The sequence below is a fragment of the Corticium candelabrum genome, chromosome 9 (assembly GCF_963422355.1).
Source record: "Corticium candelabrum chromosome 9, ooCorCand1.1, whole genome shotgun sequence".
Taxonomy (NCBI): Eukaryota; Metazoa; Porifera; class Homoscleromorpha; order Homosclerophorida; family Plakinidae; genus Corticium; species Corticium candelabrum.
The window spans coordinates 6,324,937-6,340,324 of NC_085093.1; the positions used below are offsets into that span (position 1 = coordinate 6,324,937).

The window sequence follows — 15,388 nt, forward strand, 5'->3', positions numbered from 1 at the left end:
TTGTGGAAGCGACAACATGGAGGCTAAGCTCTTAAAGATTGGAGCCCAGGTTATTGCGCCATCTCTAACCGCTATCTTCAATGCCTCACTGAAAACGGGCATTTTCCCTGATGATTGGAAAACAGCAGTAGTCACTCCTGTTTTTGAAAAGGGAGACAGATCAGAAGCTTCAAATTACAGGCCCATATCGTTACTTCCTTGTGTCTCTAAAGCACTTGAGGAATTGGTGTTCAAACAACTGTCGCTTTATTTAGAATCACATAACTTGCTACCAGACTGTCAGTATGGTTTTCAAAAAGAGGTGAACAGAAGATGCCACAATGTTACTAGCTGACAATATTCTAACTGCCAAAGATTCAGGACTTTGCTCAGGAGCTGTTTTTCTTGACCTAAGCAAGGCTTTCGATACCGTACATCACTGCCGAATGCTAAAGAAACTGGAAGCTACGGGTGTTGAACAAAATTCTCTGTCATGGTTTCGCAGTTATCTCGGTAACCGCTCCCAGGTTGTTCGTAAAGGTAATGAATATTCAACACCAGTACGCTGCCTTCGTGGAGTACCTCAAGGATCAAAGCTTGGTCCACTCCTGTTTATTCTGTATACTAGTGATGTGATCAACGCAGTATCTCATTGTCGTTTACTACTTTACGCTGATGACTCGTGTCTTTACTCGTCTGGTCCTTCATTTCAATCAGTTACTGCACATCTTCAATCAGACATTGACAACTTGTCCATTTGGTTCAATAAGAACTTACTGCAGCTTAAATGGTTTGAAAACAGAACTAGTGCTCTTCAAAAACTTTCGTGACAAGCAACCAAGTTCAGAATTCTTCGTCAAAGTTAACAGTCATCCACTTTTCACAGTCACTCATGCAAGATACATTGGAGTCCAGTTTGATGAAAGCATAAACTGGAAGTATTACCTGGACTATACCGTAAAGAAGGTATCTAGAAAAGCAGGAGCTCTCCGGAGATATGATCGCTATCTCACGGATGATGCAAGGGCTGCATACTTTAGACGTCTTGTCCAACCTGATCTGGATTACTGTTCTAGCACATGGTCTGACGGCTCACAATGCATTAACAAGCGACTGGAGAGCATTGAAAAGCGTGCAATTCGAGCCGTTGCACTCATTCCCATTAGAGAAAAAACAGGAAAGGTCGAAGAAATCTACCAAAAGTTTCACGTTACTTCCTACCAGGTCAGACACAAGCTCGCCTTGATTCAATGAGTATTTCGAGCGATGCATGGAATGTCATCAACGGAACTCCAGTCTTTGTTTAGACAATATGACACAGGCTATAGCACAAGGTTGTCTAATATGAGACTTTATGTCAGCAGACCTCGAACAGAAGCTCTGAAACGATCTCCTATTCATAGATCCCAACAGCTATGGAATTCTCTCCCAGCATCATTGAGATCAATGACAGGACACTTTTTCGTCTGTTTAAACAGAGACTTCGTAAACTTTTTACTTGACTTTTTCATTATTGTCTAGTATTCTTTCGTACTGTTTTTTTATAGTTTAGTTTTCGTAACATATTTAATGCAGGGTACCTGGAAGATCGGGGCTATACCAAAGGTTTTCCGTGGATAAAGAAAACATCTATCTATTGAAGGTCCTTTATTGTAATATACCGAACGATACAGTACAATAAGCGTCTACAGGACTGGTAGCACTATAACAGAAGTAGAGTTCTGGAGTGCTATGTAGAGGTCCAGTCGAAGACTATACATCACAAATGATTAAAAGCAGAAATTACAACAACAAAAAAACACTTTTAAGTTAAGAGATGTTGTCTCTTCTTGCCAACCAGCATCGAAAAGAGTCTTTCAGGGTGGAATGAATGACAGCTTGAAACAGATCGTCCAAGTCGCGTTGAAGAGGCTTGCACAACATGCAGACTGCTCGTCGAGTTTCAGGAAAAATCAATCCTCTCGACCCAACCAAGAGATGCAAAAGCTCCGTCTTATACTGATGGTTAGCATCTTTGACAAGTTGGGCATAGCGGCGTTCTTTCCGGGCCTTCGTTTCTTCCACGACTGTTTCGAATGGGACCGACAGCTCAAGCATCCAGGCCTTTTTGAGGACGGCATTCCAAACAACAATGTCTGGACGAAGGCAGGTACAGGTTATATCGACAGGAAAATTGTATACTGATTCTGGTAGGTCGGCTACTATGGAAAACTGTTGACTAAGATGACGTTTTAGAAAGTCCACAAATAGTCTCAGCGTATTGTCGTGTCTCTGTTTGTACAAACCTCGATCAAGTAGACTGGGACATGCATTTAGCACGTGGCACAGCGATTGGGGTTGGTGACAAAGAGGACATTGATTGCACGAAATTTTCTTCCACAACTGTAAGTTGGTTGCTGATGGGAGGGTGTCCTGGAGCCCATTTATTGCCCATTTGAACAAGTCATCGGGTAGAGATTTTAGGGACAAGGCAAAGTGCTCAGCTTCCACGTCCTTGAATCGAGCCGCTTGACCTTGTACAGACAGGGAGGTAAGATGTGACAAATGACGATTATTTGATGATTCCGTAATCGTCTTTTTGATGTTCTTTATTTTTGATTGCAGGCACCCAGGCGAAGTATCAAGAGTTGCCAAGAAACTGCCGGCACTAAATCTGGTTGATGACAACTCAGTCTCTCTTGAAATCTTTATAGTTGCCAGGGCTCTCAAGCATTCGTCATTTGATTTAGTAAATCGAAGCAGGTTGCAAGACTGTAGTCTCTTGAAAGAATCTGACGGTTGGCCAAGTTGGAGGCCGCCGTTCTTGGTGTTAAGGAAAAGGCGAGAGACAGCTGCTGAATGAGCAAGACCGACCCATTTTTTTAAGAATTTCGTGACTACACTGTCCAATGATTGCTCGATCCATGACAAAGGAATAGATGCAATGCTCAGTAACCATGAAAGCCGCGGTAGCACCGCTCTCTTATAGAGAAGACATTTATTCATTCGGGAAACGGCTGTTTGATCGACTTTATTCAATAAATTCTTAGTAGTCTCCAGAAGCTCTCTTGAAATGTCGGCATGAGACAGATCAGACGCAATTGGAAGACCCAAGTACTTGTAGCTTTTCTTGTGTGACAAGAATGGAATCTTTTGCCCTTGTATAGAGATTTCCGGGTCAAAGACAGTTGGATGAATCAGCCTCCGACGTGAAAAAGTTGAACATTTTGCTGCATTGACTTCTAGGCCAGACCATTCGAGGAATTGGTCTGTTCGCTTGCACACAGCATTAATTTCATGTGGACCTCTTGTGACTACGACAGCGTCATCAGCAAAACTACACAAGAAAGAGTTTTGAGCCACTGACGAAAACTGATAGGCACAAGTTGGAGCGAGAGATTCTAAAGCATCAGTGTAAAGGTTGAAAACCATGTCAAAAATAGCCACTGACAGAGGATCCCCTTGAAATACACCGACCTCATAAGGAAAATTGGAAGTACACCAGTCATCTGTGCAAATGACTGCGCGAAGACCACAATATATATTGGAAATGAGATTTGTCACCATATCACCACAATTGTAATGGGACATTGCAAAGCGGATTAAATTATGATCAACACTTCCAAAAGCATTACGCAAGTCAATCCATAGAATGGTTTGAAGCCGCTGATTGGCTTTCGCATCTCTGATAGCCTCCACCAATTTGAACTGATGTTCTTGACACCCGCTGACGTGATTGATGAACCCCTTTTGGATCGATGTATCCAGATATCCATTAGATATGAGATGCTTAAACAGAGTGTCTTTGATGAATGACGTGAACACCTTCCCAACTACAGAAGTTAAAGCAATTGGTCGGAAGGTAGACGGGTCAGAAGGGATACTTTTTCCTGGTTTAGGAATTAACTTTATGACAGCACACTGCCATAGTCTTGGAACTCTGCATTGCTGAATGCACAGATTGTAGATGTGCAGGAGACCGACAGTCAAAGATGGACATCGTTTCAATAACTTGTAGCTAATTTGGTCAAGAGGACAAGAAGCCGAATCAGAACGAGCACACTTGATTTTATCATAGATGTCTTTTTCCGTGATGACAAGATCACCCATTGGAAAGGATGGAGCATCTCTGTGCTTCAGCCACTCTGGGTAGTCAAAGCAATTTCTTGGTGACGAAGCAGAGTAAGCGGAACGAAAATAATCATAGGCAGTTGTCTGAGTAAATGAAGGACTGACTTCATTTTGGTCGGAACGAAGGATTTGTTTAGCAAATTTCCAAAAATTTGACGAAATGTCCCTCTGCTGGAATTTTGATTGTCTTTGGAAATTTGCCTTCATCTGCAGCCGTTTCATTTTTTGAAGAGATCTCACAGATTTCCGCAGGGCGGCAACAAGAGATAACAAATCATCCTTGGACATGTTGAGGGTTTTCTTTGCACGACGCAGGGCCTTCTGAGCTAATCTGTTTTCTCGTTTTGCGACCCTTAAACGTTGAGCAAGGTTGGAAGCATGACGTTTTGTTCTTTTTCTTTGGCTTGCAGAAACGCCAAAGGTGTTGCTGAAATAGTTGAAAATCCCTTTCACTAAGACGTCATTTGCTTCATCTGGGTCGATGTACGAACATACCAAAGGCACAACTGATGAAGCAAAATAAATGTCAGCAGTGTTCCATTCATCATCACAAGTAGGAAGTTTAAGGCGTCGAAGAAGAGGGAATTCGGTAGTATTGTTACCAAGATTTTGAACTTCCGGAGGTTCTGAAAAAGAGGTTTTTTCCATTGGGGCACAAGCAGCACCTCTAGGAGACCTGGTAACATCAGTCAAAATATTGGACGAAGTAGACCCAGTAATTGCTTGCTCAGACATTGCATTATTACCAGTACTCAATTTGACGTAAGAGCATTTGGAAGACCGGTTTAGATGTACATCTAAACGTTTGAACGACTTCAAACAAGATGGGCATGAACGCATAACAAAATGTCTTCCGCTTGATTTAACAGAAGGGGCTCTTACTCTGTGATTGCTATCATGCTCCGGGGAAAGCGAGGCGGCAACAAGACTCATCCGGGAACTTTCAAGATGGAGTCCAACGATTTCGTTGACAGTTGGAGGAGACAGCTGAACAGTAGATGCGCCACGGCCGGCAATAAATTCGGAGTAAGGTCTTCCTTTTCTCTCATGACAAGAGTGAATGTGCCGTCCAAGAACAGCGTACAGTTTGTTGCAGAACGGGCAGGACCTTTGCTTGGACATTTGGCCGGTAGTAAGAGTGACGATGATTTTGAATAACAACGGCTAGATGATGACAGCAAGAAGAGTAAACAGAGATATAAACAACAATCGATAGTGATAACGGATGGCTGTGACGTCTTCTAAGGGCAGAACCACTCAGAAACCAGAGACGTTAGCAAGCATGACCAGCTGCCATGCCACATCCGGGATAATCTATCTATCTATCTATCTATCTATCTATCTATCTACAGTCAACTATTCACACGTCCCATACTACAATCAATCTTTTGCTACACTGTGCTGCATCTAACACTGTTGATAGTCAATGTTTGCCGATACCAATTTCTATGTCAGTAAATACCACTGTCATAGGGTTAGGGTTAGGGTTAGGGTTAGTAAATACCACTGTCGTTACAACGGAACTGATTGCATACCTAGACTGTACATTTTTATTGTCTTGATCACGATCGCAAAACGACGATTACCTAGACCAGGCCTATATACTTAATCTAACTACTAGGAAGTTTGTATGTTTACTTCCATGACAGCTAGGGTTTCAACAAATACGTATTGTCTAGCTAAGACTCTGCGCTTCACAAGACGGTCTGAAAACTCCGTTGTACGTGTTACTCACGAACGCGAGGCGCCTTAGGATACCGTACAACTAGTAATCGCCACAAATCCTGGCGCTTCCATAACTCTTGCGAAAAGGAACAATGGGAGCAGCTCACTTGCTTGTGCTCACCTTTACAATACTCCCAGGCGTACCATTCGTTCTATATCTTGTTCAATGGCATCCTTCAGTGCATAAAGTACGGATTTTGGTTGAAAAATCCTGGAGGTGAATCAATCTCCAATTATGCCTTGCAGCCCTGTAGAGTTCCCAGACCTAACCTCGTTCCCGGACCTAAACTCGTCCTCAGACTCACGTGAGCCTGGCAGTGTCCGGTTCCCGTATGACACTTTCAGCCTCCTGTGAGTCTGGACTCACCGCGTCTACTTTCACACACTTACTTCACTAAGTGTTTTTTACGTCATAGCCTTGGCACCTTACGTAACAAAATACTATCTACGTCACAAACTCAATTGGCTTATATCTATCTAATGTGTAACCCAGCAGATTGTGTATCACGCCCAAGCCTCCAAACAGCGCATGGTGACTCTCCACGGTGAGTGATTCACCAAGTTCACGTTCTACAAATTTTAAATATTTTGAATGCAACTAAATCAGCAAAGAAACCGCTGGCTCTGCTGTGTCTTACAGTTTCTTTACTCTATTGTCAGTGCAGCAGGTATGCGTATACCAGATGCTGTGTGTTTGCGTGCGTTTACGTGCGTTTGCGCGTGTGCATGTGCTTGTTCGCGCCCGTGCGCGTTGCGTCTGTGTGTGTGCGTGTATGTCGTACTGTCGGTGTTTCTAGGAAGCGCATAATTGAGTTCAAGCAGAATAGGCATGCACAAGGCGCGTGCAGGTGGCTTCACGGAAAAGTGCATGCAGCTACAAGGTTGTAGGTAACTCAGTGACATGTGCAGGTCAAGCAAGCGCAAGTCGTCGCTCTTGAGCTCGCGCTTCACATCTGTTTCTTCTCCGTAAATTCTATTGTCTGTTCTCTCAAATTCGAAGATCTGCAAAATCTCTGCGGACGTCAAGCTGGGCATATCTAGACAAGCGATGATCTCGGTATGGTAGAAACAACCTGGCAGTAGATATCTGTTTATTACGTTTGTTGCATATGTTTTACTAGAAGGGTGAGACGGAATTGCATGATCAGATTTTCTAATCAAGTGCTTTGTGTACTATGTTCTTGAAGATCTATACACACAATGGAATCATCATTGTATTCCAATTATCACGTGAAAGTAACCGATCAGATCCTTTGTGTACAATCTATTGTGTTAATCAAGATATACAAAATGGAACTATTTTGAGTTAATTGGAGTAACATTTTACAAAAGCGGCAGCTCTATGATAACATACAATCACACGTAGCGTAACCCTTGCCTCATTAATCACTTCCTCGTTAATCCTCTTTGGCAATTCACGCGCAGTACTGAATCAGAAGGCACTCTTTGAGGCAAGAATGTTTGTAGTTTGTAAAGGAAGCGTGTTCACACATGTAAGCCTTCAGTGAAGGCGGTAAGTAATTGCTATCTGCTTGTTTCACAATGTGTGGAAGGTAGCCAATGTATAGAGACAAGTTCTAATAACTTAACTCGATTGTACCACTTTGACATACGACAAAGTTCAACAACATCTGATGGTCTCTTTGTGTACAATTAGGATCGAAATTCTCAAGCGATGGAAGACACTCTTAAGAGATTCCGTCATACACGCCACAGTAACATTGACTGTGACATTTAAGGGTGATGGCAGTGAAAGTGATGGAAGTAGTAGTAAGAGGTCGATTTGACAATATCTGCAAGGTCGCCACCTGTCACTAGAGTACTGTATAGCATCAGCTTCTGTTTGTGTTGCGCTACCGTTCCCATTTATTGAATTTTGAACTGCACATTGGTATCCTAATGGCCTCTAATGCTTGGTATGCCACTTGATACCAAAATTAGCTCTTCTCTGTTATCCGCTCATATCCCATCATTGTGTGACTAATTTTTCTTTCCTGTTTCTCTAATTGACGCGTCTTTTGAATCTGGAATTATATTTTACGGTTTGCCAGAAATCTCTTGCTTATACAGTAGTATAGATATTACAGAGCGTGTACGATAAGTGATCATTCGAGACTTAGACGTTTCCAGACGTCACGTCGACTTGAATACTCAATCTCCCTCAACAATGTGGTCTCACCTTTTTGCTTACGAGCTCTCGTTCAAGTGGATGTTGCTCTTCACGTCCATGCCGCTCTGCTCGACCGCACGAGCAGTTCCCACATCGCATTCGAACGTCGATCACCCGAGGATATCCCTCGTCAACAAAGAGCTACAAGCAAGGACGTCGAGTTCAGACTGGAAAGGTTATCGAGCAAAGAGCAGCGATTACGGTGCTGATTGGTACGAAGCTTTAGATGCCGACGACAAAGACTTAGCAATCGACGAACCAAGCCTGTTCGTATTTACGGAGTCAGTCCGGAAAGGTCGACACCGTGACTACTTGCTACTCAAGTGCAGTCGTCGACGATGTTTGTGAGCAACAGTGCTAGAGCAGACTTTCTAGAAAAATTTTGTTCTTGGTTCGGAAGAAGGAGGCTCCGATGCTCGTATTTCTCTTGTGTCTCAATTTCCCGTTGTCGACCACACCAACGTTCGACTGGCTTGCTCGGTCTGTCCCGGCAAGCAGGTCAGTGCACGTGACTTTACATTACTACCGAATTGCACGACAATGCTGACGACTGGCGTCTCTACGACGTCTAAACATGTTATGTCTGACGACAGTTGGAAAATCGACGACGTACGAACATATGTGGCTCGTTGTAGCATTAAGTTTAGTTTAGGTCTAACCGGTGATAAGGCTCAGACAGCTTGGGACTGTTGGTTAGTCGTTGATCGCTGTCCTTTGCGTGTACCGGGGGACAGAGCATCAGTATACGGCAATTGCATTCGAGAAAAATGTTATCAAAAACAGTTTGAGTTTCGCTACATACTGAACGAGGCAGCTGGTGTTCAAACGAAGAACCGTTATTATGCCGTTTGCAACAATTTAGATAAGACAGAGGCAACTATGTCATACATAAACTGAACCTGTCGAGTAAGAATTCCATTTTCGGAAGATAGACTTTCACAATATGAGAAAGTAACGAAGGACTATCTAGGCCAACCAATGAAGGACGACAACCCAAGTAAAACTATGCCACTATCGAGCATTGTTTCAATAGAAAAGTCTCGTGCAGTTCAGTTTCAGAAGACTTTGGTGCTTAATGTTAGTTGTTTTGATAACAACGTCTATAAGCCTCAGAATAAGAGTTGTAGACAAGTTTACTTCGTTGTGCAACGCACTCCAATCATAGATTTGCAAGAGCTAAATAACTATTCCGGTGATTCGGTTGACATGGGAAGTGCAATTGTACGAGAGAGCTTGTTGGAGGAAGTCGACAACACGACGACCTATTGTTATGTAGTGCACGGTGACCAGACTATAGTCTGCAATTCAGAAGTTAATCTGTCTTGTAAGATAGTCGTCGCTTTGAGGGAAACAGAGTTCTCCGTGTTGAACGACGGGAGAATTCACGACCACGTGACTGATGTCTATCTCAAGGTTGGAGAATTCGTTCACATGAACGAGACTGTGTTTCGCTGTAATGTTTTCTCTCAGAATTACTCCACATCTCGTAAGGTGTGGGATTACAACTGCCTATCGTTCTGTCTGCTGTTGCATGCGCTATCACCGGTCTGTGCAGTTTCTTAGTCTTTGTGACGTACTTCCTGTTTGCCGAGCTAAGAACTTTAGCAGGAATATGTACGATGGGGTACGTTCTCGCTCTCGGTGTTACCTTTCTGATGCGGTTGGTGGGATCTGAACGGGTCGAGAGCAAATGGCTGTGCACATTATTGGGGTTTATGCTCCACTACTTTGCTCTCACTCATTTCACGTGGTCATCTCTAATTGCAGTCAATCTTTTGAGGTCATTTGTATTTGCTTCTATCACGTCACCACAAACTAAGACGAGAAAGCAAGTGATACTTTACAACATTATGGGATGGGGTATCCGGTTTCTTGTTTGTGTCACGTGTCTTGTGTTAGATAAAAATACCAATGTGAACATTGATTATGCTACAAACAAACTCTGTTATTTGCAAGCAAAAGTTTCTCTCATACTTGGGTTTATCACACCCGTTTCCACCATAGTGCTCTTCAATTTGGTGACTTTTGTTGTTTTGGTGGTGAGCATTCACAAAATGGTGAAGTCGACAGAGATGGCCAGGTCCAATAGTCGCGTGTCCAACACGAAAAGGAAACTGCGCACTTTTACTGGAATATTTCCTTTGTTGGGCGTCACGTGGATAATGGCATTGATGGCGTCGATAAATGGTTTGGACGTGTTGTATTATCTTTTCTTTGTCATCACTCTGCTGCATGGACCAACTTTGCTAGTGATATTTGTATTGAATAACAGGACTCGACATCTCTACATTTCAATGTTTAGCAGACTTCGATCTTCTACACCAAAGCAGTCGACTTAACAAAGACGCGAAGACACCGACGATAACAAAAGTGATTAAAGTTAGAAGTTGTTGCAGCTCAACAATTCGTGGTAGACTTTGCATTCTTGCCTATAATAGTTATAATGCTGAGTTGTTTCATTGTTATATAATTGTCTCTATAATCAGTTAAATGCTTGCATGGTAGGTAGACTTGCAGCCTGCTATCTTCCTATATGTATACTGCAGACTACGCTTATACAGATGTATCAGCGACAAGAGTAAGGGTGTAAAGTAGTAAAGACGGACGTTTGTTGCATTGCATTTGCTAAAGATCGTTTTGCAATTAGAAATGATGAAGCCAGTAGTATAATGATTTTAGTTTATGAAATTATGTGATTGTGAGATAAGACTGTGGTACATATCGACTGGGACTGAAGCCCAGCCGCTTTGGTCATGAGACATTCAAGATACCCAGACCTAGTAGAGAAACGTCACTAGTATCTTATCCAGGGGGAGCACTGGGAGCACGTGCATTCGCTCTTTCTCCATGTTCGTCTATAGTTAAACCCCGCCTTGTCGATCAACATCTGGTCAGTAACCCAGTGTGGTGACGTTACACTAATTACGACGACTACATTCACCGCTGCCCAATCTCTAGACTTGCATACCCAACCCTATTCTCGCGCGTCCACGTGCTCGAGCAAGTGCGCAGCTTTATACTCTAACTAAAGAATTGCAGGTTAACAAAATATTTCCTCTGCTACTTCTTCATTAACTTTGATTCGAGTACAGTCTGAGAAACAGAGCAATAGTTGAGCAAGCGTTTTGTACAGCGAATTGATATCTATTATATGTCAGCCTTCATTAAACATGATTGACCTGAATTGACGTAGTGGCTACCACTCTGCAAACCCAAATTGAATGCTTGTACTTTAGTAGTTCTAACGCATGTCCCTAATTCATCGTTCATTTCTACCACCTAGTTTACTCCAAGTATTTGCGCCTTTCGCTTACGAGACGGTGGCTGTACTCACGTGAGTACAGTAGGACGCTGCCAGGCTCACGTGAGACTGGCGACGCGGCTACCCAGACCTTCCTTGAACAGCCCTGTAAATCGTTTCTTCAACTTATTTACGCTGTATGCGGGAGATAAGACACAGATGTTGTGCCAATCCAACCGGATTGTGTGTAGCCAATTACGGCCTATTAGAGACGGTCCTTTCCCAGAAACAACTAACAAAGGCAGTTGTTTAACTTGCTTCTCATTGTCTTTGACATCTACTGTTATCTCGCCAATGACATGAAGGAGCCCTTCAGTATATATATATATATATATATTTTCAATACCATGACAGAATGACTTCAACTGTGAGAAACACTGTTTCCAGGTACGTGGAGAGATTATTGACACTGATGCGTCGGTGTCAACTTGCATTTGCAGCTGTTTGTCGTTAACACTCATCTGCACTATCACGCTAGGTGTGTGCTCAATATTCATCGTAAACAAAGATTCTTCATGCTGTCTCACCCTATCTGTGTTCACACAATGGGTCTTAGCGACCGGCTGACTCTTCTTAACATGACATGCTTGTTCAATGTGCCCCTTTTTTGTGACAATGCCTGCAGGTTTGATTCCGATCCCAGCAAGTGTCTGCTTTGTGACCCACTTTGCCACACCGATAACAATTACGCCTCCTGTGGTTTACTGCCCTTTTTCCACATAACTAGCCTTTGTTACACGTACCTCCGCTCGTGTAGTTCCTTACTGTGATAACTAACTTGCACATCGGACTTCCTAGCTTTGCGCCGACTGTTTCTCTGCAGCCTCCATTGCTTGCCCTATTTTCGGTGCCCTGGCTAAAGTCAGAAAGTAACTTTTTCTGAGCAGTTTCACTACGCAAAGTAGGTTGAAAGTGTCATACGGGAACCAGACACTGCCAAGGCTCACGTGAGTCTGGGGACGAGGCTAGCGCAAACCACGTACAAACGAATCTCGCAGAGACTCACCAAGCGTTGCTCCAAATTTGCAGTGCTCTTCCATCTTTCTGAGTTGAGCCTTAAACTCCAGTACCATTTCATTTGCTTGCTGGCGTCTTTCCAGAAACTTGAAACGTTCTGCTATAATCCGCAGACAACTTTCTTTGTAAGACAACCAGTGTCTTCTCTGACGGCTTCTCTGGCGCTACCAAGTTCCGTAGTTATCCATACGTCTTCGGACCTATCAACATGACCACCTTCCGTCCGGCATGTAGATAGCAGTTGGTGGTTCCAACTTTCTTTTCCTCCCTTTTTCGATATACCGGTACCTAAGTCGTTGTGACGTTTGCAAAGTAAATTCCGAAACCCGGTGAATTTTCCCACCTGCCAGAAGATCACTAAAAATACAGCCATATTTGGCATTGCACTGCTAATTGGGAAAAATACCGCTTACCAAAACAATACGCAAATCTTGGTCGCGTTGGCAATGACGTTGATCAACTTGGGCAGGTCTATGGAGATCGATGTATAGTGATGTAATATTCCGTTCTTTGCTGCGCAATAAGAACAACTTGCTAGAGCGAAAGCAAGCAGTTGTACTTGACGTTTGCCTTCGATAATCATGCTACGAATACAATTCTTTGTGCTCTTATTATTGGTGGTGACCGACACATCAACGTCAGATTCAGAAGTGACGGTAAGCACTAAAATGTCATTTTATCCAAATATTAGCTGCTTCTATATGTCTGTACACGTGAGACTACGTGTTTTAGCAATAACTGTTGTTTCTAGGAGAGCAAGAGCTGTAAGAACGGTTGCTGTTCTGGTAAGGTCGCACCAATTCCTTGTGACAAAAACGATTCAGTATCAACTACTCATGTCTCTGCAGTAACAGTATCAGGTTTTGCTGGCGTTCCTGGTAAAGAAGGAGAGAGAGGAGCTAAAGGTAATACAAAACAAGCAATAAAAACAGAAATCATTATTTATTTAATTATTTAATAATTAATTACGGCATTTAAGCAAACATTGAGGAACGTGCTTGCTATGTTAGGTAATTATGTCTTAGAGCATGACATTTTGCTTGCATTGCAAGACATTGCATGGTTACACAAACACCAAAGGTAAAGTGACACTTCAAATTAGATTAGAGGAGCTTCACAAATAGATTGACTGAGTAAGCTGACTAAGTAATCATCAAAGTTTAATCTAACCATAACTATTATTTATGGTAAACGTAGCAAAACGGAAATTCATAAATAGATATCAAATTAAGCGCACTTAAATATGTTTATGAAAGTACCATCATGTCATTGTAGGCGAAAAAGGAATGGCTGGAAAATTGGTCCCAAAGGCATTCAAGGCGAGCGCGGGGCTAGAGGTTTAACTGGGCCAAGTGGACCGGCAGGAATTCTTCGTATAAACGAGTGTTCTACTATAAGGAAAGGTGGAATAATATTACTACATTACTCTTATAAAATCCAAACGGTATATATGTGTGCATGTATGTATAGGAATGATGAAATTCAACAAGAAAACGAAGGAGGTAGAGTATTGTGACGATAACAAATGGTTTCCACTACCACAACCTTCCAGCTTTTTTTATCAGCATGCATCATCGTGCAAGCAAATAGCACTAAATTACAAATCAATGAACAATAGGCAATATTGGATTAGACCATTTGTTAGCGATTTGCCATTTCAGGTTAAAATAATTTAATGATTTTAATAAATTTGGTTTGGAGCTTGTATGGTAAATTTTTCTACAACAGGTGTTCTGTTATACGATTGAAGGTTGGACATTGATTATGAAAATCGAAGGGAATCAACAAAACTTTAAGTATGATAGCGAGTTGTGGTCAAACAAGAAGACGTTTCAATCTAATAGTTTGGATTTGGATGACAAAGAAACCAAACTGGCATTGTATTGGACACTACCATTTACTGAACTTCGTCTGGGGAGGAAAGTAGATGGTACGATCAGATGGATTAGCTTCAGCTATAGAGCATCATCTCTCTACAGTATTATTGCTGATGGACAGTACAGGAGCACGAATATTGAAAAGAGTAAGTGGAGAAGTTTACTGCCAAGGTCATCTATGCAAACAAATTGCAACAAGGTGAGCATACTATCAGTGTAGAGCATCATGCACATTGATCATACCAGAAAAGAAGCTTTAAACACGCATACCACGTTGCACTTGATTTCATATAAACTGTAGACATCATTCATTGCTCTTGTAAAATAATTTCACTTTTTTGCTCAACATGCGGTACAAATACTAAACTAATTGTAGTAAAATGTTTTGAAATTATTCTTGTTGCAGAAAGGATTCAATGCAAGAAGTTCTATATTTCGTAACGCTGATCGAGCTCGTCTTGGAATTATTGCCAATCAACAAAACGATTGTAGCTCTCCAGACTCTTTCGTTGGCTTCGGAACACAGATAACTGTCGACAGAGCAAGAAACACTGCAGGAAACTATGCTGATTCCTGTTGCAGTTCAGACAGCGGTGCTGTGAATAGCAAAGCGATCGGCTATATCATGGCACGATGAATACAGAAATTATCCATTTTAGTACTTCATACGAGTACCATGCTAACAGGACACCTTCAGCTTTTTCACGTAGATATTACTAAGACAAAAGAGCTTGCCTAGAATTTGGCATTTGTTGATGAGATGGTTACCTATAGCTGTTAGTAAATGTCAATATAATTATGGTAGCTAAATTATAGCAATGCTGTTGAACATTTAATACATATGTGTATATATATATATATATATATATATATATATATATATATATATACATACGCAGTGTGTGTGTGTGTGTGTGTGTGTGTGTGTGTGTGTGTGTGTGTGTGTGTGTGTGTGTGTGTGTGTGTGTGTGTGTGTGTGTGTGTGTGTGTGCAGTGTATAATTTGGCCGGTCACTTGCATCTATGGGAATCAGACAAAATATGGGAGTCACTTTGGAATCAATGTGACTCTAGATCGCGTGCTAAGAGGCCGGTCACTTTTACTGTCCGGGGAGGTGGTCGGGCGTTTTGATGGAGTGCCACACAAGTTTTGTGAAGAATTATGCAGGAATCGCGATTTTCAAAGAACTATCTGTGAGGGGTTAACAAT

The 15,388-nt window shown here is 42.2% G+C and overlaps 1 protein-coding gene across 1 annotated transcript; it reads right to left on the bottom strand.

The window, feature by feature from the left end:
• Nucleotides 1-1,629: 1,629 nt before the first annotated feature.
• On the bottom strand, nt 1,630-5,211 carry LOC134184739 (uncharacterized). The gene has a single exon (XM_062652482.1). It carries the CDS (start codon nt 5,209-5,211, stop codon nt 1,789-1,791), a length of 3,423 nt encoding a protein of 1,140 aa, XP_062508466.1. The 3' UTR covers nt 1,630-1,788.
• Between the last annotated feature and the right edge of the window lie 10,177 nt (nt 5,212-15,388).

Coding starts and splice junctions, on each gene's coding strand:
- LOC134184739 (XM_062652482.1), bottom strand. CDS start 5,211: ATGTCCAAGCAAAGGTCCTGCCCGTTCTGCAACAAACTGTACGCTGTT.